This window comes from Aquarana catesbeiana, linkage group LG10, assembly GCF_042186555.1.
Source record: "Aquarana catesbeiana isolate 2022-GZ linkage group LG10, ASM4218655v1, whole genome shotgun sequence".
NCBI classification, from domain to species: Eukaryota; Metazoa; Chordata; class Amphibia; order Anura; family Ranidae; genus Aquarana; species Aquarana catesbeiana.
Genome location: NC_133333.1, coordinates 187112400 through 187139665, shown reverse-complemented (window position 1 = coordinate 187139665; position 27266 = coordinate 187112400). Strand labels below are relative to the sequence as shown.

The 27266-nt window shown below is 40.4% G+C and overlaps 1 protein-coding gene across 1 annotated transcript in view; it reads right to left on the bottom strand.

Annotated features, from left to right (window-relative positions):
- Positions 1-27266, bottom strand: part of LOC141111080 (probable pleckstrin homology domain-containing family N member 1) — a 113963-nt gene that overhangs the window by 54854 nt on the left and 31843 nt on the right. Inside the window, exons 2-3 of the mRNA XM_073603071.1 lie at positions 25216-25297; positions 3487-3543 (exon numbers count right to left, since the gene is read on the bottom strand). Coding sequence (XP_073459172.1) covers positions 3487-3543; positions 25216-25297 — 139 coding nt within the window. The remainder of the gene's footprint in view (positions 1-3486; positions 3544-25215; positions 25298-27266) is intronic.

Genomic DNA, 27266 nt, shown 5'->3' with positions numbered 1-27266 from the left:
TGTACTATGGCTGCACTGTATTGTGTACTGTGTACACCTCCAGAAGTGTAGTAGAAACTGTACACACTGTATTAGATACTGTGTACACTGCCTGCACTGTATTAGCAACTGTACTATGGATGCGCTGTATTTTATACTGTGTACACCACCATAAGTGTAGTAGACACTGTACACACTGTATTAGATACTGTGTACATATATATATATATATATATATATATATATATATATAAATTAATACACTGCCTGCACTGCCTGAATATAGAGTAAACACTGAATTTATAGTCTATGCTAAATGCAGAGTGTATATATATATATATATATCTATATATATATATATATATAGATATATATATACCATATTTATTGGCGTATTACACGCACAGGCTTATGACATGCACTTTCATTTTAAGAGGGAAGTTTTCAGCAAAAAAACGTACATTTTAACCTCCCTGGCGGTATGATTATTTCAGATTTTAGGTGCTGAAAGCGGTACCATTATTTTGCACAGAAATTTGGCGTTTTATATTGTAGGCCTGTAATTGTTAGGAATAGTTCACTTAAATCTGTCCAAACAAGAGTCTAGTAGACATCCCGGGTATGATAAAGTTTGAAAAACGAAATAAAAAATTATAATATAATAAATAACTATAAATAATTATAACAAATAATAATATAATAATAATAAAAATTATATAATAATGTAATCAAATCAAAAACACTGAAATTTGCTCAGTTGCAGAATTGTAGCTTTTGTTACTTTTAGTGTTTGATGACGGATCTCCTCACAAATCACTATCGCTCAATTCTGCAAGTGATTATAATTTATTAGCGCTTTTTTCTAGCTGGTCTAAAACCACTTTTGATGTAAAGAGACAGTTTTGGTTGCTATGGACAATCTCCAGTTTCCTGGCAGAAAGAACAGTTTTTATATATATAAAACTGCATGCAGGACACTGGGCAGACCACTAGGGACAAAGGGGATGTGTCATTGTTTGATACAGTACTGTAATCAGTAAGATTACAGTATACTGTATCTATACTGTGTGTTTCACTTTTGAATCTACCGCCGAACTCCGTCCCCGTGCGTCGCAACGCTCGCAGGGAACGGAGCCTGGCACTGTGAATCGAGCGAGACACAGCGGCTCGCCGATCACAGCGGAGAGACATCGCAGGAACCAGGGGACAAGGTAAGTAAACTCTTCCTGGATCCTGCGATGCAAGCCCGAGTCTGGCTCGGGGATACCGCTTTTGGTATGAAAAATCCACCCCCGAGCCAGACTCGGGAATACTGCCAGGGAGGTTAAATAAAGAACTTTGAAGCAAAATGAGGTCACAGCTCATCAATGTAGCCTCACCATTGCCCATCTGTAGCCACTAAATTGCCCGACAATGCACCCTGCTCAGTGCCCATCTGCCGCCATTAAATTGCCCAACAATGCAGCCTGTTCAGTGCCCATCTTCAGCCTCGCCATTCCCATTATTGCAGCCTCGCCAGTGTTGGATTACACAGTGTTGGATTATCCCTGCTGTCTCAGAGGGAAGAGGAGGAGCTGCGATCTCCAGTGTACGCATCGCTCCGTCACTCACAGCCACGCCTCCTGGCCCTAGACAGAAGACTGTCCCAATGCGGGGCCAGGAGGCATGGCTGTGCGTGAAGGAGTGCCGGGTACACAGGAGATGGCATCTCTATGTAATTCAGAGCGGCTCGCTCCTCTTCCCTCAGAGACAGCAGGGATCGGCGTATGACACACACACACGATTTCCCCCTGATTTTCAGGGGGAAAAAGTGAGTGTTATATGCCGATAAATACGGTATATATCAAATTCACTGCCACTAACTGAATAACCTGCCTGCTTAATCTAAATTAAGCTATCTCTCCATCCACACCAACAACACTACACAGGGCCACCGTGTAGGTAGCCTTATATAGTGTGGGGCATGGACTTAGTCCCCCTGGGTCATGATTGGCCAAAGGCACCCTGCCTTTGGCCAATTATGGCCCTCTTAGCAGAGGGCGCTGGGATTGGCCAAAGCATGCAGGCCATCATACAGCAATGTACTGCGATCCCGCAGTGCATTATGGGTGTTCCGTGGCACTCAAATTTGCTGTGAACGCTCCATAATGTTCGCTCTTCGGCGAACGAGCAAACACCCGATGTTCGAGTCAAATGTATGTTCGGCCTGAACATCAAGCTCATCCCTACTCATATACATACCCTGCTTTTTGTTTTGCCTAGAGATCCAGGTGGAGAGGAGAGTCCTATACGCTAACACCGAGGGGAAGGTCACAATGGGGGAGACAGGAGAGACGGCTAACCCAGGAGCAGTGATTCATGTGTGGGGGGGGCAGGCACATGGTGAGCTGGGTCCTGCCTTTTGTTTTGTCTTTGGCTGACCCTGCACTATTTACAATGAACGCAATGATACTAGCAGAGGCAGAAAACACCCAGCAGGGAGGTCCTTTATCTCACTGTTTACTTGTGGGTCCACCTAAAACCCAATTCAGGGACCCAGAGCGGGGCAGTAACATAGAGACAAAAGCATGGTAGCAGCTGGGAGTGGTATGTCAGCTGCAGAAGACAATTGGGCACACACTGACTAATGCATAACTAACCAGTGGGGAAGGTGGGTGCAGTTTGGCATTCTTCTCCTTGGGAACAGAATGACCTTGTCTCAGCACTACCTGGCAGCAACTCACTCACCAGAGACAGCATTACTAAGAGGGGTAATAAGGTCATACCGCTGCTTTAAGATGGACCCCTAAAAAAAAGGAGATAAACTCCTCTCATGTTGTCACCCCTAACTGCCTGAATCAGCATGGTGTAGCCACAGAATGCAAATGAATGTTCTCTTTAAGCTTCCTGTTATGAGCAAGTTGAACCTACTGACAAGTTTAAATAATTTAAGAGATATGGCTCTAAAAGAAGGGCAGAAATACCTTTTCTGGTAAATATGGTGCTGGCAGCCTGTTGTCCCTAATTTAAAATCAATCCTCGATAAAAACAGAAAAAGTCAGTAAAAATACAGGCTCTGATCAGATTTAGAACAAGGCATGATGGTAATACCTAGAAGACTAATGTTTAAAAACCACTTCACTAATATATACAGTCCACATACCATCCCAACAGAGATTACTATCATATTTTAATCAGCGCATACACCTGTTCACTCATTTTCTAATGCAAAAAAAAAGCATGCAAGTGATAATAGCTTGTAGCACCAATGAGCAAAGCTCATTTGCTGATCTTACAAAATAAGAACTCTTATTGGTTGCTATAGGTCATAAATTAACCCTAAGCCATGCTATTTAATGGTAGGTTAGAGCTAAATGATGTGGTCTGGCCTATCTTCCATAATTATGGCTGCACATTACTCAACATAAAAGTGTCATTGGATATCAGACATCCTCTATTTCATACCTTAGAAAATGTTAGTCAATTTCATTGTTGTAGATTTGCTTTCAAAATAATTATGCTTCTCACCTTAGATACAAACTGTGTATGTACTGTATGAGGGTCCAATATTCCAGGAGTTAGAAGCTGCAGACACAGACAAGCAACAGAATTAGTAGTCATTATATTGTCATTGCCACATATCAGTACATGATATACATTTGAGCAAATATTTTTTCATATATATATTTATTGTGACATTATGAAAGGTGAGGTGATTGAAGGATGTTGTGTTTCACCTCACATGAGTTAATTTGCAGAGAACGAAGGTGGAATCCAGTCCGGGTTTTACCAGCCACCTTGGGTGGGTTGGTTCCGGACAAGATTTTGTGGTCCACTTTTGTCCACCAATAGGTGGTAAAAAATAAAGCAGGACTAGAGCAAAGAATTGCTCTTGGCCTGGGACTCAGGAAGCCAAAACCTGAGAGAGCTGCTTATGTGAAGTTTGCTTTGTGAGAGAAAGAAAAGGTTTGCATTATCTTTGTTTTGTGGGTCACTGGGAGAAGTCATTTACCTCTGAGTTAGGAACCTGCAATGTTCAGTTAGTTCCTGGATGGCAAGGATTTATTTTCTGTTTTGTTTGTTTAATTTTCATGCAACCGTTTAAAATATAACTGGTTACAAGTCAGATTTTTAAGAAAACCTGCCATTTGGACTATCTTTTTCCCAGGAAAGGTGACCCCCATTGTGTAACTATATATATATATATATATATATATATATATATATATATATATATATACACACACAATCTCACAAAAAAGTGAGTACACCCCTCACATTTTTAAAAAGATTTTATTATATCTTTTCATGTGACAACACTGAAGATATTACACTTTGCTACAATGTAAAGTAGTGAATGTACAGCTTGTATAAAGTGTAAATGTGCTGCCCCCTCAAAATAACTCAACCCACAGGATGTGGTTCCAGTAATCCATGTCTTTAGTCTGCTTGTCTTTAACAAACTGTTTGCAGCCTTTCTTAAGCGTCATCTTTAGAAGAGGCTTCCTTCTAGGATGACAGCCATGCAGACCAATTTGATGCAGTGTGCGGCATATGGTCTGAGCACTGACAGGCTGACCCCCCCACCCCTTCAACCTCTGCAGCAATGTTGGCAGCACTCATACGTCTATTTCCCAAAGACAACCTCTGAATGTGAGTCATGTGCACTTAACTTCTTTGGTTGACCATGGCGAGGCCTGTTCTGACTTTTAAAGCACTGTATGGTCTTGGCCACTGTGCTGCAGCTCAGTTTCAGGGTCTTGGCAATCGTCGTATAGCCAAGGCCATCTTTATGTAGAGCAACAATTTTTTTTTTTCAGATTTCAGTTCTTTGCCATGAGGTGCTATGTTGAACTTCCAGTGACCAGTATGAGAGATTGAGAGTGATAACACCAAATTGAACACACCTTCTGCCCATTCACACCTGAAACCTTGTAACACTAATGAGTCACATGACATTGAGGAAGGAAAATGGGTAATTGGTCCCAATTTGGACATTTTCACTTAGGGGTGTACTCACTTTTGTTGCCACCAGTTTAGACATTAATGGCTGTGTGTTGAGTTATTTTGAGGGGATAGCAAATTTACACCATTATACAAACTGTACAATCACTACTTTACATTGTAGCAAAGTGTAATTTCTTCAGTGTTGTCATATGAAAAGATATAATAAAATACTAACAAAAATGTGGGGGGTGTACTCACTTTTGTGAGATATACTCTCCCAATATTAAAGTCTTCAAAAATCATATATATTTTACTCTCTGAATATTATAATATTATTTCTTATCTGTTAACTTTACCTGGTAAAAGCAATTTCTGCAAATAGGTCTATAACTGATGCTGCAAGCAGTGTTAATTTTGTCGACGAAAATATTTTTCTCGACTAAAATACTAAATTAAAACTAAAACAATTCAGATGACTAAAATATGACTAAAACTAAAATGGAATTTTAGTCAAAAGACTAACTAAAACTAAATTGAAATCTGTACATTTTAGTCGACTAAAATCAAATGGGTTTAGTTAAATTGTAATGCATTGTTTAAGCATTTTTCTAGAATTTCCAACCTCATTATATACTCCTGGGGTAAAAAAATTTAATAACATGTTAATATTAATGGTATTAAGGTTTGAACATGCACTACAGACACAGATTTAGCTGTTGTGATAAATAACTTATACAGCCATGGCCAAATGCTTTGAGAATGACACAAATAATAATTTTCACAAAGTCTGCTGGTTCAGTGTTTTTAGAACTTTTTGTCAGATGTTACTATGGTATACTGAAGTATAATTACAAGAATTTCATAAGTGTCAAAGGCTTTTATTGGCAATTACAATAAGTTTATACAAAGCGTCAATATTTGCAGCGTTGACCCTTCTTTTTCAAGACCTCTGCAATTCACCCTGACATGCTGTCAATCAACTTCTGGGCCAAATCCTGACTGATGGCAGCCCATCCTTACATAATCAATGCTTGGAGTTTGTCAGAATTTGGGTGTTTTTTTTTGTTCACCCGCCTCTTATGAATTGACCACAAGTTCTCAATTGGATTAAGATCTAGGGAGTTTCCTGGTCATGGACCCAAAATTCTGATGTTTTGTTCCCCAAGCTACTTAGTTATCATGTTTGCCTTATGGCAAGGTGCTCCATCATGCTGGAAAAGGCATTGTTTGTCACCAAACTGTTCTTGGATGGTTGGGAGAAGTTGCTCTCGGAGGATGTTTTTGCTTCCATTCTTTATTTATGGCTGTGTTCTTAGGTAAAATTGTAAGTGAGCCCACTCTCTTGGCTGAGAAGCAACCACACACATGAAGGGTCTCAGGATGCTTTACTGTTGGCATGACACAGGACTGATGGTAGCGCTCACCTTTTCTTCTCCAGACAAGGTTTTTTTTATGCCCCAGTCAGAAAGCGGATTCATCAGAGAAAATTACTTTACCCCAGTCCTCAGCAGTCCAATCCCTGTACCTTTTGCAGAATATCACTCTGTCCCTGATGTTTTTCCCGGAGTGAAGTGGCGTCTTTGCTGCCCTTCTTGACACCAGGCCATCCCCCAAAAGTCTTCTCCTCACTTCTCCAGATGTGCTCACACCTGCCTGCTGCCATTCCTGAGCAAGCTCTGCACTTGTGGTGCCCCGGACTTGCAGCTGAATCAGCTGTAGGACCTGGCACTTGCTGGACTTTCTTGGGCGCACTGAAGCCTTCTTCATAAATGCAGTGGAATTGTTTTTTATGGGATTAAGTTAATTTTCATGGAGGGACTTTGCAATTATTTGCAATTCCTCTGATCACTCCTTATAACATTCTGGAGTATATGCAAATTGCCATCATAAAAATGGAGGCAGCAGACTTTGTGAAAATTAATATTTGTGACATTCTCAAAACTTTTGGCTATGACTGTATATATCACAATGGCTAAACTTGTATCTGTAGTATATGTTCAAATCTTAATACCATAAATAATAATATGTTATTAGATTTTTTTACCCCAGAAGTATATAATAAGTTTGGAAATGCTTAAATAATGTATTACACTTTAACTAAACCCATTTGATTTTAGTTGACTAAAATACCACTAAAATTAAAACAATTCAAATGACTAAAATACAACTAAAACTAAAATGGCATTTGAGTCAAAAGACTATAACTAAAACTAAATCGAAATTTGACATCAAAATTACACTGGCTGCAGGTCTCCTAAAAGGTGAACTTCAGGCAAGCGGCCACATAAACCATTGAAATATACATATGTTTACCCTTCTCCAGCACTGACAGTTCAGAGCTGTCCCTTGCAGCTCTGTATGCCACTGCCATCCTCTCTGCCACTTGGTTTGCAGCCACTGATGAATTAGCTCTCATGCATGTGCACAAAAGTTACATAGTTACAGTACATACTTTATAATGTTAAAAAAAGACACAGGTTCAGCCATTTTAACCTATGTGTGTGTGTCATTTTTATTTTCTAACAATTCCCATAGCCCGGTATATTTTACTTCCTGAGGAAGGCATCTAAAAGTTTTTTTAACTTGTTGACACTCAGTTAGTATGACTTTTTAGGGGAGAGAGTTCCACATTTTACCTGCTATATCAATAAAGAACCCTTTCCACAAGCTATGGGTAAAGCTCCTTTCTTATAACCTTAAATTGTGGCTGCATGCTCTCTTCAGCGACTTTAGAGTAAACAGTTTATTACATTTACTGAAGTCACCATTGATATATGTGTACATTGTAATCATATCCCCTTTTAAGAGCCTCTTCTCCAGAGTAATTCACTGTAATCTATGTAATTGATCCCCATAGCTGAGGTCCTCCATCAACCTTATAAATTTTGAACTCTTTCTAATTTAACAACATCTTTCAATATTCAAGGTGAGGCAGAACCAGTGTTTTGTAAAGGGATAGAAATAAATGATTTATGATGCTATGGCTAAGTCTGTGATCTACAAGCTCCCCCAGATGCTTTTCCATTACTATTTCCCCCATTACTATTTCCCCCAAGTGAAACTTATCCTAATGTGTACGTTTGACACCCAACTTTACATTTCTCTATATTGAACTTCATCTACCATGTAGCTGCCCAAACCCCTATTGTGTTAAGGTCTTCCTGTAATGATGATATATCCTGTGCTAAAGTTATTTCCCTGCATAATATCATCAACAAACTCTTGAGTCCAACTTCTATATCATTGATAAAAAAAATGTAACAGCATTAGCTCAAAGACAGAACCCTATGGCCCACCACTCACAACTTTAGACCAGTCAGAGAATGGGTAATTTATCACTACTTTCTTGACACATTTATATAACCAATTTCCTATCCATGTACATACAATTCCACACATGAGGCAGTAGGGGGCAAGCAAGATTTGCAGGGCAAACAGGTAGTCTGGCCACAAACCCATCAAGAAGCAGCCAACGTACTATTCCCAATGCACGTTTCTGTAGAAGTGGCTGTGTGTATAAGTTGATGCTGAAGTGACCACCGGCTGGAACCGTGAGCAATCAGAGCTAGAAATGTCACCAGCACACCATGGGTTTCCAAAAATTGGTCCAAAGCTTTATTCAGCGATCACATCGTTACAGCAAACAGCGGAGCCTCGCAGGACCTCATCATCAGGCATGGGACATCACGGCCTGATGAAGGACTCCTGCAAGGCTCCGTTTGCTGTAACTACTGTATGTGGTCACTGAATAAAGTTTTGGATCCATTTTTGGAGACTCATGGTGTACTGGTGACATTTCGCACTCACCATCAAGAGGTAGGGTACGTCTGCATTTTCTTTACCAGATTGTCCAAGCTATAAGGACCCTCCTAGACCTGAAGGGACCTGAGAGGCTGACGAACGTGGAACCAGGAAGGGATATTCAGTGTGTAACGGACAGAGGGAGCACTGACGGCCAGGGCTGCAGATCCAGTTGAAAGGTGATACATTCGTCCTAGCACCAGTGGCACATGTAACATACACAGGCCTCATTAAGTTATTCCAAATGTGAGTGTATATTTGTTGTATGATGTTTCTGAATACATTTTAAAGTGATAAAGCACTATTGCAAGATCTGATTGCTTTGCATGTGGTCGATGAGATTGGAGTTCACGGGCAGCAATAAGGAGGCATTATATTAAAAGGTGAACACTGTGACCTGAGCTCATGGGCAGTTTAAAAGGGGAGGAATATCAGAAGGAGCATTACAGAGGATTGATTATTCTCAAAGGCGCATTTACAAAGCCTACAAGGTGGGAGCACAAGGCTTTTGAGTTTATAAACAGAGGTGGATGAGTGTGGAGAGACCATTTTCATTTTTATTTGTTTCCATTATTCACGAAATGGACTTACACGTTGTCTTCACCATCGTTTGATTCATATAAGGACATTCTGGGGAGAATTGTGCACATTGCACTTTATTTCAAATCATATTGTTTGATTTATATAAGGACACTTTGTGGAGAATTTTTGCATATTGCACTTCAATTTATATTTGTTTACACCATTGCACTTTATATCCCAATTGGATATTCTTATGTTTTATTCAGCGTTGCACCAGGAAAGTGCGGTGAGGTCAGTAGCTGGTGAGGCACTGGCTAGTATCAGAGCCAGATACACACAGGTTACGCCATGAACGTTAGAGCGAGAGCAACAATTCTAGCACTAGACCTCCTTTGTAACTCTAAACTTGTTACCTGTACAAATTTTTAAAGCGTTGCCTAGGGAGATTTTTAAGTACCAAAGTTTGGTGCCATTCCACGAGTGTGCGCAATTTCAAAGTGTGACATGTTAGGTATCTATTTACTTGGCGTAACATCATCGTTCACATTATACAAAAAAATCTGGCTAGCTTTAGTGGTTTTTTTTTTCTATATTCATGAAAAAAATGCATTCGAAAAATTGCTGCGCAAATACCGTGTAACATAAAAAGTTGCAACGGCCACCATTTTATTCCCTAGGGTGTCTGCTAAAACAATATATATAATGCTTGGGGGTTCAGAGAGAAGTGTCAGAATTGGCTTGGGTGGCAAGGGGTTAATTACCATAATTAAGTAATATACAAATAATTAATATATATTGTTTTTAAGGTAATTTACTATATTTTCAAAAACTGTACTTATCTACCTCAATACTGGGCACTTTCTCCCCCTTCCTTCCCATTTTCAGCTTTCAGCGCTCTCGCACTTTTAATGACAATTACTCAGTCATGCTATGCTGTACCCAAATGAAATTTTTATCGTTTTGTTCGCACAAATAGAGCTTTCTTTTGGTGGTATTTATTCACAACTCCATTTTTTTTTTTTTTGCGATATAAGCGCAAAAAGAGCTAAAAATTGGAAAAAAAACAATATTTTCTTCTTTCTGTTTTAAAAGAAATCCAATAAAATCGAATTTTGTCATAAATTTAAGCCAAAATGTATTCTGCTACATGTTTTTGATAAAAAAAATCCTGTTAAGTGTATAATAATTGGTTCGTGTGATCACGGACATATGTACGCAAATGATCATGTACAGATGTGTGCAGGTGATCACGGACATATGTGTGCAGATAATCATTGAGACATGTGATTTTAGTGGGACATATGTGGGGGACAGCTTTTTTTACTATTTGAGGACATGTGTTTTGGGGACATGTGTTTTGGGGACATTGTGTGGGGACATGTGTGTGTTTACATTATGTGGGAACATGTGTGTGTTTTACATTGTATGGGGACGTGTGTTGACACTAGGTTGGTGATCAGTGAGTAAAAAGCTGTAAAAAACAGCTCATACTCACTGATCATCAGCCGGCTGCAGCGATCTTCTCTCCTCAGTGACATCTTCCGTGTGAGGAGAGGAGAGCTGATCGCCTAGCAACCGGCTGTGTTTACATCACATGACGGCTGTGATTGGACACGGCCGTCATGTGATCAGGAGGACCAATCACAGAGCCCTCCTGACGATCGGAGATGCGCCGTGTCCGGGTGACACAAGCGCATCGGGATCGCGCCGCTGCGAACCAATGACACTCAAGGAGTACTGCAGCAATGCATCTTGGAATATGTAGTCTCCATTACAAAATGGCCACTAAGCTTTCTATGGACACAGAACTACAGAGACCAACTGCCCTCAGGATTAAAGAAAGGAAAGGACTCCACCTTGGCTGCCTGGGGGAGGGCAGACACCACGAGGCAAGTGAAGAGACTGGACCCAGGGGAGAGATGTTGCCCCCCCGGGTCAGTCCACCGCATTTGTTCCAGGCATTCACGGCTGGTCACGGACATCCTGCCTGAGAGGGGGGTTCCAGGTGCATATCCAGGCACACCTGCACTAACGGCGTAAAGCGTTCCAGTGTGAGGTGACCAGTCGGGTTACCAGAAGAGCCTGTCTGTTCCAGGACATTCATTTGGGCCTTGACCGCAGGATTGGTGAGAGGACACTTGCCCATTTGCAGGAAAAAAGCACACTGTATACAGAGTTATTTCACTTTGCCCACACTTGCCAGAACCTGGGTCTCACTGACGCCCTGTTAAGCAGTCACAGTGTCTGCTTTGCTATCCGGATGCTGTCAGCATATCACAGTTACACTTTGCCAAGCAGGAGTTCTAAGTGCACCAACTAAAGTGGCTAGCCAAAGATCCAAGGCCTCATTCTTCTTTCATGGTACTGAAGTTACTGGTGCCATACGGGCATGCACACACATACTCAGGGCTCTGTATATGTAGTGTATTTGTGGTATAGTGTGACTTGGAAGTTAGCCACTCAACACTGAATTAGGTACAGTGTTTATAATGGGGCCTGTGGTGTCAGGGGACAGAAGAGAGAGAGGTCTGATATGAGAGAAGGTCCTTCTTCTGCTCTCCTTCTGCCTGGACTCATAGAGCCAATTTAAGTAGAGATAACCAATCTGGTATAAAGTTGCCATCTTGTGATTTGTTGTTATTGAAAGGTTTGCCTCTGCTCTTGGGGTTATTCGCAGTTGTGGAATCCTCTGAAAGCTGCCTGGTATAATATATTGAGTTATATTGCTCCTGATCTCAGTTATTGCTCTTCAGTTGATTTACTTAAAATATACTTCTATTGTCTGTTACTTTTCCACAGAAACTTTACAGTAAAGACAATTTCTGTGTTTTATTGGTGTTTTTCATTGGTCCTTGCCTTTACACTATTGTCAGGTATGCCAGAGGGACTGAGACTGTTCTTAGGGTTGAGAGGCAGAGTGCGGAACCAAACATACTCAAGCCGCTAGTCCAGGGGTAGCGCTACATTTGCTAATTTATTTTTTTTAAGCTTTGTAATTCCTTATTTATATATAAGATAACATCATTATTATAGCACCAGAGAGTTACTAATTAAAAAAAGAAATTTGCAGATAGCAATACACCGTTTTGATCAAGAAGATAAAAAAAATATATAAATGTATTGCAGATATACGTCAGGCCTATATAGATATTAAAAACTAAGACATGTATACCTCCATTATACTGCATCCTGTCTAACTGCTAATCTCGACCACTATTTTTTACCCCAGATTTTTTTCAAACCCGACTAGGATAAAAGTGTAGTAGTTATTGCACTAAATATCCATAAAAAGTAACATAAAAAAGCTGCAGCATAAATTATCCTATATAAAACAAACATTCACAGCCGTACTAAGATGGCCACCCAACTGGAAATGGCTGCGTGACTTCAGCATGTAAGCCCCCTCCTAATGCGTTGCAAGCACATCATCAGGGGTTACGCCTGGAGATCTGGGGGACTGTTTTTCTAAGTGATGATTGTGACATGCATATATTTAATATACTTCTGATAAATGCATATATGGTGGTGTAGGCATAGCACAGTTGTTTTTTACGTGGTGAATATTTAAGACTATCTATACAACATATGTGTTTATACCATTGAATTCTGGTGAGTTTATAGGGGTGATGGATTGACAGTACCCTCTTCATCACATGATGGATTCTTCTCACCTCTCAAGATTTTCTAATTGAACTCATAGACTTGAATAAAATAACTTATTCTTGGATAGGAAGAATTAACATCATAAAAATGGATATGTTGCCAAAGATTTTATATATTTTTCAAACAATTCCCCTAGTCCCTCCTAAGAAACTAATGCTGGAACTAAGAAAAGCAGTAGTGAGTTTTATTTGGCCTCATAAAACCCCTCAAATAAAAAGAGAAATTTTAATTAGAACTAAAAAAAATGGTGGTCTAGCATTACCAGAGTTTTCAAATCACTTACAAGCAGCATCATTAACTAGCATTATTGATTGGTATCATAATAAGGAAACTAAACAATGGGTAAATCTAGAGGAGGAAGTAATAGAAGCACAAATTAGGTTTCTGCCTCGGATAAAACCTAATTTAAGACCAAAAAAGAAAGAATTAACAATCTTTGTAAATGCTACATTAGAAATATGGGATACTATAATAAAAAAGGGGAAACTTTCCACTATGATTGGACCTATGACACCTTTGTTCTCCAACCCTGAATTTCCGCCAGCTTTTACTTCCGCACCACAAATTACTTAGAAATGGAATATCTTGGAGAACGCAAGAGCGGAACAGATCCTAGTGGATGGTAAGCTACCAAAATTACAAGATTTGGGACCTGAATATAAAAGCAAATGGTTACAATATTGTCAATTAAAAACATTTATTGAGTCTAAAATATCTTTGATAAATAGACCAAAAACAAAATTCGAAAAAATATTAGTAGAGGAACAAGAACCAACTAAAAACTATCAAAGATATATAACTTATTACTCCCTTCCGGTTCCCTTAGAGAATTAACAGGAATGAAGAAATGGGAAAAGAAAATAGAAAGTCCTATATTAGAAGAGGAATGAAATAAAATCTTTGAAATAATACATAACACATCTACAGCAATCAAATATCAAGAAAGAAATTATAAGATCGCAATGAGATAGTATTGGAGCCCAGTAGCTTTAAATATAGCTAACAAAGTAAATACAGAGACTTGTTGGAGACGTAAGGTAGAAAGAGGGACTATGGATCATGTATGGTACGGATGTCAAGGGGTGACAAGCTTCTGGAATAAAATATTTGAGATCTATCAGAAAGTGTCAGGAGTAGAAATGAGACCAAGTATAAACATCATGTTATTTTCCCTTACATCTGATTCAACAAGGGTAATAAAAACAGATTCTTTACCACATGACTAATGCAGCTATAACAATAAGGGCCCTTTCACACTGAGGCGGGGCGGCGTCAGCGGTAAAACGCCGCTACGGCCGCTAGCGGGGCGGTTTTACCCCCCGCTAGCGGCCGAGAAAGGGTTAAATACCACCGCAAAGCGCCTCTGCAGAGGCGCTTTGCCGGCGGTATAGCCGCGCTGTCCCATTGATTTCAATGGGCAGGAGCGTTGAAGGAGCGGTATACACTCCGCTCCTTCACCGCCCTGAAGATGCTGCTAGCAGGACTTTTTTACCCATCCTGCTAGCATACCGCTCCAGTGTGAAAGCCCTCTGGGCTTTCACACTGGAATTAAGGCAGCGGCACTTTTGGGTCGGTTTGCAGGCGCTATTATTAGCGCAATAGCACCTGCAAACCGCCCCAGTGTGAAAGGGCTCTAATAGCATGAAAATGGGAAGAAACAAATAATCCAACAGTGGTGAAATGGATATGTGAAATGAACGAAATTCAATATATGGAAAAACAGATAAGAAAAGAAGGGTATAGAAGTGGTCAGATGCCAGAAATATGGCAAAAATGGGATGAATTTCGGTCCTCAAATAGATTGATAGAATACTTATAATTGGAAGGAATCAGGAAATTATATATTTTTTTATTTTTTTGAAAGTTGGATGAATGAATAGATGTATGTATGGGTTATAGGAATGTATGAAGATTTCATGGAAATAGGAAAGAAGAGGGTATCATTAAGACTATTTATTGATATTTAAAAGATGTTATTTATATATGTATTTTTGAAATTGGTATGATGTATATTTTTGTTTTTATAATACCTAATAAAAGAAAATTGATAACTCTGGATAAAAAAAAAATCTATTTAAAACCACTTCAATTATAGGGTAATTTTGACATTCCTCTTTCCCTTCTCGGAATTGCAATCACACCCTCCTGAATTGCCCTGCAGTCTGCCCCCGTCCTTTCCTTTCTAACATCACACAGCACACTTCCCCATTCCAAGCTCTGCATCTCCTGCACATGACTTCTACCTGATATCAGTCCATGTGTCCTCTTCTGGCTCCCCTGCCTGCCCGACATTGTCATTCTATCAGCAGGGAAGCATGGAGCTCTCTATTCTGATTTGCAGCTCCTCCAGTCCCCTGCCCTGCTGATAGGATGACATCATCGGAGGAGCAGGGAGAGGACACGTGGGCATGGCCGCACAGCAGGAGGTGAGCGGTGACCGCGGTTTGTGATAGCCCTGTGATAGCCCCTTCATCAACAGGCCATGGACCAACACCGGTCCGTGGCCTGGAGGTTGGGGACCTCTGGCTTAGTCTTTCTGATTCTTTGTGAAGAGACTCTGAAGAAAAAAAAGCCGCATTTAACTGATTCTACCACAAGCCAAGACCACAGTTTGCTACAAGCAAGGACTTCTGCTTTAGCTTTTCAGAAAGGAATTCACTGCCCTCAACTTGTACATAGTTTCTGTTTTTTGAGTATCCCACTTAATTCTCTTTATCCAAGTTCTCCAAAAATAAAAACAACAAAAACAACACCCCTAGACTGGTTTAGAGATCGTGTGCCTGGCTGGGGGGCAATCCACTGTTGAAGAACCTGGGCAAATTTCCAGAGGCTCCTTCAAGAGTAAGCGCTACATCTACATACTTGTTCAATTAAGGTTTGACAATACAAATCTGGAAAAGGTAAGAAATATTACAGAGCTGTAATGTGCAAATAGTGGTGAACCCCCTATATATAATCATAATAAAATGTAAAATATTTACAAGTAGAGGAGAGCCGATTGGCTGCTCCCCTGGTAGGGGGGTCTGTGCTGACTGATTATCAGTGCAGCCTCCCCAAGGATGCCCACCCATGACCACCAGGGATGCCAATCAGTGTCCACTGTAGATGCCAATCCATGGCCATCAGTAATGCCTGCCAGTGCCTCATCAGTGATGCCTATCAGTGCCATCTATCAGTGTCCATCAAGGCCACCCATCAGTGCCGCCTATAAGTGCCCATCAGACAGTGCCACCTATAAGTACCCATAAGTGCAGCCTTTCAGTGCCCATCAGTGACACATATCAGTGCCCATCAGTGACACATATCAGTGCCCATCAGTGCCACCTATGACTGCCCATCACTGCCCTATCAATGCCTATTAGTGCTACATATCAGTGCTACCTATCAGTGCCCATCAGTGATGCATATTAGAGCCCATCATCAGTGCCCATCAGTGCCACCTCATTAGTGCCCATCAGTACCGCCTCATCAGTGCCCATCAGTGCTACCTCATTAGTGCCCATCAGTACCGCCTCATCAGTGCCCATCAGTTAAGGAGAAAAGGTACTTATTTACAAAATTTTATAACAGAAACAAAGAAAAACTTTTTAAAAAATGGTCTTTTTTTTTATTTGTTTAGCAAAAAATAAAAACCCCAGTGGTGATCAAATACCACCAAAAGAAAGCTCTATTTGTGGGAACAAAATAATAAAAATGTTGATGGGAACAGTGTTGCATGACCGCGCAATTGTCATTTAAAATGCAACAGCGCTGAAAGCTGAAAATTGGCTTTTGCAGGAAGGAGGGGAAGTGCTCTGTATTGAAGTGGTTAAAAATCTGGTCATCTTAGTCCACAACCCACACGTATCACACCCTCTTTCTGGGCGGTTCACTTGTGGCCCCTCAGTACTAACCCTTTTAGAGGTACTTTGCATGCTCAGATGTGATCTTGGGATGCAGCCCAGAACACAGGATCGACAGAACAATGCACATAGATGCAGTACTTTACTAGTACGAGACAGAATCTACATTGATATGGCAAAGGCTTTAAAAACTCCAAAAATGTTTTCTTTTAATCTGCTCCATACTTAAGTTCTAATAGAATTAGTGTATTTGCTAAGACAGTCTTCTGTTAAATTAAAAAGGAAGTTCATGAAGGTTAAAATTTACACAGCTTAGATAAATATTTGTAAACGTGTTTTGTTTCCTTTTGCTACAGCCCATAAGTTGGTTGCAACATAAAGAAAGTGCTGCTACTTGTCTTCCCATCTATTACTAAATGAAAAGATACTCACAGCACTCAACTCTAAATAAATTCATGTACAGTGGAATAGAACATATTTTCTTTAATTAATGTAACGAGGATATAGAGTATATTATACAGTATATCTAAATATATCTATATATATACAGTATCTCACAAAAGTGAGTACACCCCTCACATTTTTGTAAATATTTTATTCTATCTTTTCATGTGACAACACTGAAGAAATGACACTTTGCTACAATGTAAAGTAGTGAGTGTACAGCTTGTATAACAGTGTCAATTTGCTGTCTCAAAATAACTCAGCACACAGCCATTAATGTCTAAACCGCTGGCAACAAAAGTGAGTACACCCCTAAGTGAAAATGCCCAAATTGGGCCCAATTAGCCATTTTCCCTCACCGGTGTCACATGACTTGTTAGTGTTACAAGGTCTCAGGTGTGAATGGGGAGCAGGGGTATTAAATTTGGTGTTATCGCTCTCACTCTCATACTGGTTACTGGAAGTTCAACCTGGCACCTCATGGCAAAGATCTCTCTGAGGATCTGAAAAAAATAATTGTTGCTCTACATAAAGATGGCTCAGGCTATAAGAAAATTGGCAAGACCCTGAAATTGATCTGCAGCATGGTGGCCAAGACCATACAGTGGTTTAACAGGACAGGTTCCATATGACATATGACAAGTTGGCACTTTTGATGTTGGGAATGGTGTAGTGACAATGGTTGAAAATGGTGCAGTAAGTACATCATCAGGTGGACACCCTCCTATTTTGGCTTTTTATCGGTGAGCCCACAGAAACAGCAAGATGTAGCTGGTCTAGATTAGAGGCTTAGATGCAGTTTTGTCACAAGTGGGTGGCAAGGTTTCACCATGAGGGGCAACATCTAATAGGGTGGGGATAAAATTCCGTGGCTTGCACTCTGAGGCAGCAGCTCACTTGTGACATAAAAGAAACCAATAGTGGAGCTATTTGGATTTGATTTCTCATTCCCTATGGAATATTGAGACTTAGTTAAATGACAACTAGGGAGCGTGGGCTGTGCTTTTTTAAAGGTGAAGTTGTAAGTGAAGTTTTTTTCTCTAACCATAATAAATGAAGAAAGAAAATATGTACAACATCACATTAGAATACCTTTAAAAATCGTATATATAATGATAGACACCACATCCCTGTATTAGAAGGTATTTGAAAAGTATAAAGTTGAATTTTTAAGGCGTCAACCCATTTCTGTACATTTTGGAAAACTAATAAATCTTTGTACAATCATGTATATATCTTGTTCCATAAAATACCTAAATAAAAATTAATTAATGGTAATGTTATTATGTGAACAACCACATAAAGTCAATAGCTGCTATCAATCTCCCCAATTAGGAAAGCCACCGCTCTCGTGCACATCGCTGGATTGGATCAGGCTCATGTAAGAGTAGGGGGGGTGGGCTGAGGGGCTCCTGCAGCACATAAGTTTTTTTACCTTAATGCATACAATGCATTAAGGTAAAAAAACCTTGAGGCTTTAGAACCACTTTTACTAAAACTGGTGCACACAGAATCTGGTACAGCTGTGCATAGTAACCAAGTAGCTTCTAGGTTTTACTGTCAAAGCTTAAAGCTGAACTCTGCATATTTTTTTATTTCTTGCATGCAGTGGGGGTGTGCCCGCACTGCATGGGTTAACTGCTGGGGGATTGGAGAGTAGAGAGATACTTTCCTAGTTCTCCGATCCTCCCAGCACAAGACCGGTCCCTGCAGCTCCTGTCTTCCAAATATATCAGCGTCAAATGTATGTGGTTAGTCAACCATAGAAGTGTGCCACCTGGATTGGCCACATAAGATCAGTTTTGTTCATGTAGTGTCCTGGAATGCAATGTCCACCAGCCAGAGAAGGTTGGGGGGCTAAGCTTCAACACCCAAGCCAATGCATGTTGTTGATACGTACAGATATGGGGTGATGCCTAAAAATCCCACTTTCTTTATATTGTAAAATGCCCTTTAAAAATCTTATAGGAAACTGTGCTGGCCCTTTGCCCCTAGCTGGTAATTCTTATTTCTTGTCTGCAGATTTTTCAGCATGGTAGCACCACTTTTCTGCCCCTCTCTATCACCTAATAGCATTAGGATTATGAAAAAGAGACTGCACCCTGGTTCAGAAAACACCTTACACTCTGTTTCAGCCTCACCCCTGGATTAACAGAGCATCCAGTGGAGGACTAGGAGACATAAACTAAAGACTTTACTTCTGGAGCAAGAAGACATCAGGAGAAAGTGGTCGGTCATGAGTGCAAAACCAGTGGTTTCCCATGGGCTGCCAGAAAAAATATTAGAATAATATGTATTTTGAACACAAATGATAGGCATGGGAAACCAAGTGAGCAGAATTAAGTACTGTCCTCTTTAAATTGTCTTTGGTCACATTTATATTGATATATATATATATATATATATATATATATATATATATAGATTGATTGGCATTGTAAGCTTCTATCTGGGGACACAACAATTAGGTTGGTATATTCCAGTTTGCCATGCAAAATATTGCTTCATATCCCCACATGTCACCAAGTACCCATAAAGATATGTTTATAGGCTTAGATAGTTGATAATAATACCTGTATATGGTTTAAAGTTGCTCTAAAAACATGAGAGACTGTAATGCTGCGTACACAAGGCCGGACTTCCCAACAGAAAAAGTCAGATGGGAGCTTTTGGTCAGACATTCCGACTGTGTGTATGCCCCATCAGACTTTTTCTGTCGGCATTTCCAACGTACTCAGATATAGAACATGTTCTAAATCTTTCCGTCGGAAATGCCGACGGAGTTTAGCCCGTTGGCAAGTTCGGCTGTGTGTATGCGGCATTAGTAATTTATAGTTTATTCTGATGTGCAGGCTAAAATTATGTAAGTTATCAGAGGTTAAGAAGAGTTTTTCCTTGCTCATAAATTTGGGAGGTATAGAAAAGGTTGCTTTCCTGCAAAGGTCTGCAGGTCAGGAAACAGTCTCTCTCCATTGGGAATACACTCTAGGACAATCTCTCTATTACAGTAAAATCTGCAATAAGCAGTAGAACTGTAACATATGAGAATAGTGACATCAACAGGGTGGTTCAGAGGGTCAAGCATGTACTGTACATTGGCATACCTGTACTCTAAACAACATTCTGGTATCTGAAGGGGCCCTACTAAAAGTTTTTCTAGGGATCATTTGAATTGAAATTATTACCCTTGAACAATCAGTTATTTAAAATAAACACTCTCGGTGTGTCATCTACAGTATGTGAAGAAAGACATTAAGAAAATAACTGGGAATCATTATGCATGTACGAAATGGGTGTTTTAATTAGCATAACAAATGAGATTTAAAGCTTAACTCTGGGATAAACACAATGGGGTTGATTTACTGAACCTGGAGAGTGCAAAATCTGGTGCAGCTGTGCATGGTAGCCAATCAGCTTCTAACTTCAGCTTCTGCAGTTAAGCTTTGACAAAACAAAACTGGAAGCTGATTGGTTTCTATGCACAACTGCACCAGATTTTGCACGCTTCAGTTTTAGTAAATCTATGTCATACTGTCTGAATATAAAATACGTGTTTTGTTTCTTGAGTCTTGGGTTGTTTTGTATATTTCTTCCAGATCTGTGCAGTAATCCAGTGTACCTGTGCAGAAGCTTCCTGTAATAAAGACCAGTCCCTTCTGCTCTGTCTCCTTGTGTAGGGTGATTGATCTTGTATCTGCCTCCTCCTATAGTTCTTTTGCAGGTAGCCTGTTATGGGGCAGCCCTACTGAGTCTGTCCCATGGCTTTGTTCTCTGTACAAGCTATGTTCAATGCTACTTTTAAATGGTTATAACCTGGTTTACAAAGGAATTTGGTGCACACAAAGGATTTACTGTACATCTTTTGTGACTATTGAGCAATTAATGTGAAAGTTTTGTGCCCGGAGTTCAACTTCAAAGGTAAACATCTCTGAATGACAAAATTATTGATTACAGGCATACCCCGCTTTTAAGTACACAATGGGGATAATTTACTAAAGCTGGAAAGTGCAAAATCAGGCTCACTTCTGCATAGAAACCAATGAGCTTCTAACCCCAGCTTGTTCAATTCAAGCTTTGGTAATAAAACCTGGAAGCTCATTGGTTTCTATGCAGAAGTGAGCCTGATTTTGCACTTTCCAGCTTTAGTAAATAAACCCCATTATGTACTTAAAAGTGGGGTATGCCTGGTATTTAGCACACATTCATTCGTGTCAGCAAGCATTCTTCAAAATGTGGCATTAATGAACAGAACGGTGGAGGTAAACCAAATTTTAGTGGCTGCAATTTTTTTCTGTAATTTTGGTGTATTAAATAAAGCTATATATAGATTGGTAATATAACAGAATTTGGGATGAGCTTGTGCAGAGGAGAAAATTGTGTTAGCTATCTCATTGTAGATCATGACATACTTGTATGTAAAATGTATTCTCTCTTTTTTTCTCTTTTCTAGGTGCCCATTTGTTTTCAATTTATTGTTATTGATTTATACAAAAATTCACAGTTATACAAAATTCATTACAATATACAATTACTTCTTCTCCTGTATGTCAGTTAGAGGCCATACTTATCTAAAACCGTATTTGTTCTTATCTTTATTTCCCCTATTCATCCTCAGGAGTTCTATAGTTTTATCATCTACACACTTCTACTATCATCCAAAAGAGAGAGAAAACTTTCTGACTCCTATTTCCTCCTTCCTCGCCTCCTAATCATGCCTACACATTTATAAATAGTCTGTCACTCTTGTTGAGGACCGAAATTCTTCCCATCTTTGCCATATTTCTGGCATTTGATTTTCTATACATCCTTCTTCCCTTATCGGTCTTTCCATATATTGAATTTTGTTCATTTCACATATCCATTCGGTTACCGTCGGACTTTTTGTACTTCTCCATTTTCGAGCTATTAATGTTCTGGCTGCAGTTGTCATATGGTGAAGAATATCCATTTTAATATCTTTTATTGAACCTAACCTTATAGATAATATTGAGATATTTATACTTGGATTCGTCTCCACTCCAGACACCTTCTGATAGATCTCAAATATCTTGTTCCAGAAATTCCTCACCAAATGACACCCATACCAGATATGATCCATAGTCCGCCTACCTCCCATACATCTCCAACAGGTCTCTACATTTCCTTTAAATATTTTATTTAAGGCTACTGGGCGCCAATACCATCTCATTATAATTTTATAGTTTCTTTCTTGATGCTTAATCACTACCGATGTTTTATGTATTATTGAAAATGTCTTCTCCCATTCTATGTCTGATATTGAGCTTCCTATTTCCTTCTCCCATTTTTCATTCCTGTTAAGTCTCTAAGAGATCCAGAGGGGAGTAATAAATCATATAGCTTAGACATTTTTTTAGTCGGTTTTTGTTCTTCTATTAATATTTTTTCAAATTTAGTTATTAGCCTATTTATTAAAGATAACTGTATTTTTGCTTCAATAAATTTGTTTAATTGATGGTATCGTAGCTATTTGTTTTTATATTCGGGTCCTAAATCTTGCATTTTTAGTAATTTACCATCCACTAGGATCTGAACCAACCCTGCATTCTCCAATATATTCCATTTAAATAATTTGTGGTTCCTAAGGCTGGCGGAAATTCTGGATAGGAGAACAATGGGGTCATAGGTCCGACCATAGTGGAGAGTTTCCCCTTTTTTAATACTGCATCCCATATTTTTAATGTGGCTGCTACAAAGATCATTAGTTCTTTTTTTCCAGGTCTTAACTGAGTATTTATCCAAGGGAAGGATTTAAGTTGTACTCCTATATAATTTTCTTCTAAATTGACCCTTTGTTTATTTTCCATATTGTGATACCAATCTATAATTCTAGTCAATGATGGTGCTTGAAGATATTTGGAAAAATCAGGTAATGCTAGCCCTCCATTTTTTTTAGTTCTAATTAGAATTTCTCTTTTTATTTGGGGAGTTTTTTGGGCACAGATAAATCTTCCTATTGCTTTTCTTAATTCCATCATTATTTTTTTTTTTTGGAAGAGCTAAGGGTATTGCTTGAAAAATGTATAATCATTTTGGCAATATGTCCATTTTCACTATATTGATTCTTCCCATCCAAGAATATGTTATTTTATCATATTTTGAAAGTAATTTTATTACTTTTCAGATTGTCGCAGTGTAATTCAAATCCTGCAAGTTATTTAAGTTACTTGGGATATATATTCCCAAGTATTTAATTGCTTCTTTCTGCCATTTAAACGGGAAATCTTTTTGCAGAAGTATCCTTTTCTTTTCCACTAGGTGCCCATTTGTGTCCTGTTTCAAAGACAGCCAAATAGTATCAGAAGACATTGTAGGGAAAAGAGGCAGCAAGATGGGATTATATTATAGGATGAGGCAGTGGAATGGGATTTTGGTGGACGGGGAAGGGAGACAGCAGGATCAGATAATTTTGGATAGAGAAAGGAGGCAGCAGATTGGAATTGTAGTAAAGGAGAAGGCAGTGGAATCAGACTGTGATGAATGAGGAGACAGCGGTAGCAGACCATGGTGGAGGTTTAAGCAGGTTTGGATTAGAAGAAGAGAGGTAGCTGGATCAGATTGAAGGCAGAGAGAGAAGAATGGAGTGTAATTGGATTGCAGTGGTGGAGAAGGGAGGCAGAAGGGTTGGTTAATAGTAAATCGGGAAATGAGGCAGCTAAATGTAATTGTGGTAAAGAAAGAGAGATTAGGCAGCAGGATCAGATTGTGATGGAAGTTTGTGGATAGGTGCAGCATGGTGCAGTGACAGAAAACACCCAAGAGTCCAGGTGCAGAGTAACAGGAATATATTGTAATAGAAGTTCAGCAATAGACAACAAGTTTGATGAGAAGCCAACCCGACCAGGAGCACTCACAGGATGTAACAGCAATGTGTCAGTAGCAGGAGGTCACAGGTGAGCCGACACTGTTTCGAGGAGCAGAATGCAGCTTGGTCGGTCCATTTCCGAGCGGGGAGGCTTAAAGGAAGGATGGTGTGTCGATGCACTTTCCCTACTCCTCTGGAACCTTTCCCTGATGCTAAGCACTGTCCCTGTCAGACAGAAGACCTCTCCCTACTTTAACCACACGCAAAATGCGCACCAAACCCGGGAGCTAGGTTCTTAAGTACACTCTGCCTGACCCAAAATGTCCTCCAATGTCACATGGGGTGCTGGTATCCAATCGAATAGCTGCCCCCTGTAACCCAGGAAACCATAGATGAACCAGGTTCTTCTTAACTTTCTCTCCCTCTGCATTGCAGCTGTGGTTGAGTGCCACCTGCAATGGAGAATGCAGACTGCATCTACCTACAAATGGAAGCAGCAGTATTAGACCATGTTGGAGGTAAGGGTACCAGCAGGATTGGATTAGAAGTGAATTAAAATAAGCTCTAGTGGTATCAGGTTTAAGGCAGAGGAAATGAGGCAGCGTAATGAGATTGTGGAGAAAGGGAAAGGGAGGAAACAGGATCAGTTAATGGTAAATGGAAGAAAGGAAGCTACTGGATGTAGTTGTGGTAAGGAAGGAGGAGGCAGCAGGATCAGAATATGATGGAAGGCAGCATTATGAGACTATGGGAGAGGAAAAAAGGTATTAGCAATATTGGATTAAAAGTGGATTAAAAGAGGAGGAAGTGGTATCAGATTAAAGGTGGTGGGGGGAGAGGACATATTGGGAATGGATCATGGTCAAGGAGGAGACAGCGAGGTCGGATTATAATAGATGAGGAGAGGAGGCAGCTGAATCAGATTTTGATAGAGAAGAAGGCAGTGGGATCAGTTTATGGACAAGGAGGAGACAACATGGGCCGGTTGCCATAGATGGGCACTGCTGCTGAACCAGATTCTAATGGAGCATAAATCAATGAGATCAGGTCAAGGTGGAAAAGGAGGTAGCTGGATTAGATTGTGATAGATGTGGACAGGAGACAGCAGGGTCACATTCTGATTAAAAAGGGGGCAGTTGGATCAGATCTTGTTGGATGGAAGGGGAAACAAAGGGATTAGATCCTGTCGGAGGGAAGCATTTTGCAGACACTTACCCCTCCTGCCAGCTCTTCTGGAATACAGCATGGTCCTCCATTTGGAGAAGGAGTACAATGAGAACTATCTGTCAACTTTTTTCTGCACAGAAAAAAAGAAAACAAAATAAATCTGTTATTTTTGCACTTAATTATTTCAGTTGATAACTACAATGCCTTGCAAAAGTATTCACCTTTGCTTTTTTGCAAACATATTCACCTTGGCTTTTTACCTATTTTGTTACATTACAGCCATTGGTTCAATGTTTTTTTTATCTGAATTATACAGTCACGTCCATAAATATTGGGACATTGACACAATTCTAATCTTTTTGGCTCTATACACCACCACCATGGATTTGATATGAAACGAACAAGATGTGCTTTAACTGCAGACTTTCAGCTTTAATTTGAGGGTATTTACATCCAAATCAGGTGAACGGTGTAGGAATTACAACAGTTTGTATATGTGCCTCCCACTTTTTAAGGGACCAAAAGTAATGGGACAATTGGCTGCTGAGCTGTTCCATGGCCAAGTATGTGTTATTCCCTCATTATCCCATTTACAAGGAGCAGCTAAAAGGTCCAGAGTTCATTTCAAGTGTGCTATTTGCATTTGGAATCTGTTGCTTTCAACTCTCAATATGAGATCCAAAGAGCTGTCACTATCAGTGAAGCAAGCCATCATTAGGCTGAAAAAACAAAACAAACCCATCAGAGAGATAGCAAAAACATTAGGTGTGGCCAAATCAACTGTTTGGAACATCCTTAAAAAGAAAGAACTCGGGGGCATGGCCTGAGCAGGGCATGTGAGCGGTCGCACTTCACTGAGCTCCTGCTGTTAATCCTCTTTTGATCCTCTTCCCGCTACCGATCCAGGACCCCTACCGCTCCCATCTACCGCCGGACACCCCTGTGAACCCCGCAGTGCTCGCCCTGTGTTGTACGGACCCCATGAAGCCCCGCAAAGGGGATAAAGAAGATGAGAACGGGACGAGCATGGAGATCCAAGATGGCGCCGACACCCCTCAGGCACAGAGGACGGCGAGAGGCTCCACTAAACAGCATGATGGCAGTGGTAAGTCTCACACTGCCCAAAAGCACCAGGGGAAAGTCCAGGGGAAAGACCAACCTAGGGACATGCTGTACTATGCACAGAAGTTGCAAGCGGAAGGCTGCTTGAATCCCCCAACCATGCAGGCCCTCCCTTATGATACTAACAGAGGACACAGCCCTCCAACACTAGATGACACAGTGCCGCTGGAATCATCTATGATCTCTACCCCTGATATGTTTGACATGCTGCAGGAGGACACACAGCAACCCACACTGAATGATATATTGCGTGCTGTACACCGATGCACTGCCTCAGTGGATGGATTAAAAGAGCAGTTTGGGGGTCTTACAGAAACAGTCTCCCTCTTAAGATAAGACCTCCAGAGAATCAGGGAGAGAACCACAGTGGTGGAGGGCAGAATTAGCGATGTGGAGGACCAGATGCCCCCACTCACAAGAGACACCAGAACAGCACTGCAGCAAGCTGCGCCACCGCAAAAACTGACGACATTGAGAACCATCTCCAACGGAACAATGTTCGCATTGTGGGACTTCCTGAAAAGGTGGAGGGCAGGGACCCAACGGCATTTATAGAGCAATGGTTGCATGACATTTTTGGCAAGGAGGCCTTTACATCATTGTTTGCAGTGGAAAGGGCACACCGCACGCCGCCACAACCCCTCACCCCAGGCAACCCGCCAAGATCCATGCTGGCGCGTCTACTGAATTACAAAGACCATGAGATCATACTCAAGCTAGCGAGGGAAAGAGGCTCTGTTCATTTCAATGGGACAAAAATTTCATTTTACCCAGACTTCTCTGCTGAGGTGCAGCGAAAAAGGGCCAAATTTGCGGAGGTGAAGAAGCGCTTACAAAAACTTCAGGTTACGTACGCCATGCTGTTTCCGGCTAAGTTACGCATCACTGCCAGGGGCCAGGCTACCTTTTTCGAGTCAGCTGCGGAAGCGATCTCATGGCTGGATCATAATGAACAAGACCTCCGGAGACGCAGAGAA